The sequence below is a fragment of the Penaeus vannamei genome, chromosome 10 (genome assembly GCF_042767895.1).
Source record: "Penaeus vannamei isolate JL-2024 chromosome 10, ASM4276789v1, whole genome shotgun sequence".
Lineage (NCBI taxonomy): Eukaryota > Metazoa > Arthropoda > Malacostraca > Decapoda > Penaeidae > Penaeus > Penaeus vannamei.
Window position 1 is genome coordinate 12688626 of NC_091558.1, and position 2500 is coordinate 12691125.

Consider the following 2500-nt stretch of genomic DNA (forward strand, 5'->3'; position numbering starts at 1 on the left):
CTTGTGCACTGAATGTACCACTAATACATATCATAAAATTACTCACTCTTTGTCCGGTGGAGGTGTTAACTACATTTACATGTTCATCACCCGAAAACTGACTCCAGTCCATTGAGGTAAAATCTAGTTTTCTTCTCTTAACTTCTTTTGATTGTTTTGAAGAATCTCCCAAAAGTCCTTGATGCTGCTCAAGCCATTTATCAACCTTGGCATCAGCTGGGCGATATAATTCAATCCCTGGTGGCAATGTAACACCAGGAGGCAAATCAGACTGCTTAACAAGCCCTGGTTTTCCATCCTTATCACTGGAGGTGGTTGTAGTTTTATTGGAAGCTCCTGTGGCGTCATCTACCCGTGTATCTATGGGACGCTTAGATATGGTGGGAGTAATGCTAATGCTGGATGACAATTTGGGTGTACTTACAGCACTAGTAACTTGGCTTTTGTCCCGTGAACTTAGTAAAGTTACAGAGGATCCACGAAGGAGGAAAGGGGACTGGTATCCTTCATGGTTGTACAAGTCATCTCTGGACTCTTCCTTAGATAAAGTCCTAAAACTATTTCCATCTAATTTTCTGCGCTTCTTTTCCTGAGATCGTGAATCTCCAGGTGATTCACCATGTCAGTTTTTTCCACGGACCTCAATGGATCATCCAGTTCAGGTCGACCAGGCCACGGAAGTAGGTAAGAGGCTAGACGCCAACCATGCATTTTGACCTGGATTTACAGGCTTTATTGTTAGATCCAATGTTCCCTGTAGTGCTCTTGGAGTTGCTTAATGCATGTGAATCTGTCACTAATTGCTGTTGACTCTTCTTTTCCCTCTATCCTCAGATGATTCCATGAATGACCTAAGGTTGGCACTAGTAAAGGATGGAAGGCCTAACGCAGCAGCTGCAGCAGCAGCGGCAGCAGCACCAGAGGAGCTTTTAGATAAACTCACTGCGTGGTGGAGGTTGAGGATCAATGCTTGAGACGCTGTCGCTCAGCTTCTTGCAGCTTCAGCTGCAATCTCTTGCGATGCTCTGCATCTATCATATCTGATGCACCTGATGAATGTGAAGAGGCACTGCTGGTAGACTGAGGGAGGGAACTTGATACTTTAACTTCTTGATCACTACTTTGGAAGTCAATGCCAACTGGCCATTTACGGTGCTCCACAGCAACATTAGATGTTCAATTCTTGTCTGAAGTACCCTGTCTTTAGGCCACTTTATAGGATTGGCAGCAGACTGTGCTAGCAGCTGGCTACTGTGGGCTCACTGGAAACTAGGTTGTCATATGTTAAATTGCTCCCATACTTGGCCATTGCTTCATCCATCTGCTGAAGACTTAGTAGAGCAGATTTGGATTTACCTTTCTTTTCTTCTCACCATCCAGCTTGTCATCTTTGGTCTCAGATATTATCTTGACATCATCTTTTCCTTTTTTGTCTTTTTCCTCTTCCTTCTCCTGATGTGTATCATTGCTTTTTTGGTTTCATCATTGCTGCTTTCCTTCATCTCTTCATCAACTGCTTCACTCTCATCTACTTTGGAGCTCTATCTGTCTCCATTTTTTCATCTTCATCTTTGACTATGCTTTTATCTTCTTTGGGATTCTTTCTTTAGCTTCCACCTTCACTTCTGTCTTAACATCAGCCTCTTTTGTTGTCTTCTTTTGCTTCATCATCTCCCTCTTCTTTTACCTCTTTTTTGATAGATTCTTCATCCACCATCTCTTTCGATTTCCTGTTTGACTTTTTACATCTTCAACTTCAGCTTCTACTTTTGGAGAATCACTTTCTTCTTTTGGTATCTTCTGTGCTCTCACTCTTGACACCATCACTGTCCCCCATTTCATTTTCTGCATTCACTTTATCTTCCTTTTTGACTCTTCACTTGTTCCTCATACCTCTTTCTCAGTATCTTTATTTAAATCTTTACTTGGTGAATCCTCTTTTCTCAGTTTCCTTTCCCCTTTTCTGAGGCTTCTCAGTTTATTGGGCTTCTGTGTCCTTTCTCCATCCTCTCTTTCTTTTTCGTTTCTTCCTCCATGTCCTGTGTATCCTCTTCCTTATCTTCTACTTCCATCTCCTCCTCTTCTGCTTCCTTTGCCTTCTCCTTACTTCCTTTCTTTTCTCTATCTTTTCCTTTCTTTTCCTCATCCCCATTCTCCTTCTCTTTCTCCTTTTCCTCTTTCTTCTTTACCTCCTTCTTTTCCCTCCTTCTTCTTCTTCTCCTCCTTTCTTTCTCCTTTTCTTTTTTCCCTTTTTCATCCTCCTTTTCCTTTTTCTTTGTAATATTTTTTTGCAATGCCTCTTTTTCCTCCTTTGTGATATGGCCTTCAGCCAGGTGGTTTCTGGATAATGTCACGGGAGCCAAGTCCTGGTCGTACAAGATGTAGTAATCAGTGCCACCCAAACCATGTCTGTTACAAAAAAATTTGGGAAAAAGGAAAAAAGGGTAGCAATCATTTTCATGACTGGATATGCACTGTAACATGGGTTTCATCAAAAGTC

At 41.8% G+C, this 2500-nt stretch overlaps 1 protein-coding gene across 1 annotated transcript in view; it reads right to left on the reverse strand.

Annotated features, from left to right (window-relative positions):
• The window catches only part of LOC113800837 (uncharacterized), a 10210-nt gene that overhangs the window by 6848 nt on the left and 862 nt on the right, over positions 1-2500 (reverse strand). The window contains exon 4 of the mRNA XM_070126338.1: positions 47-2409. Coding sequence (XP_069982439.1) covers positions 47-112 — 66 coding nt within the window. The 5' untranslated portion in view covers positions 113-2409. The remainder of the gene's footprint in view (positions 1-46; positions 2410-2500) is intronic.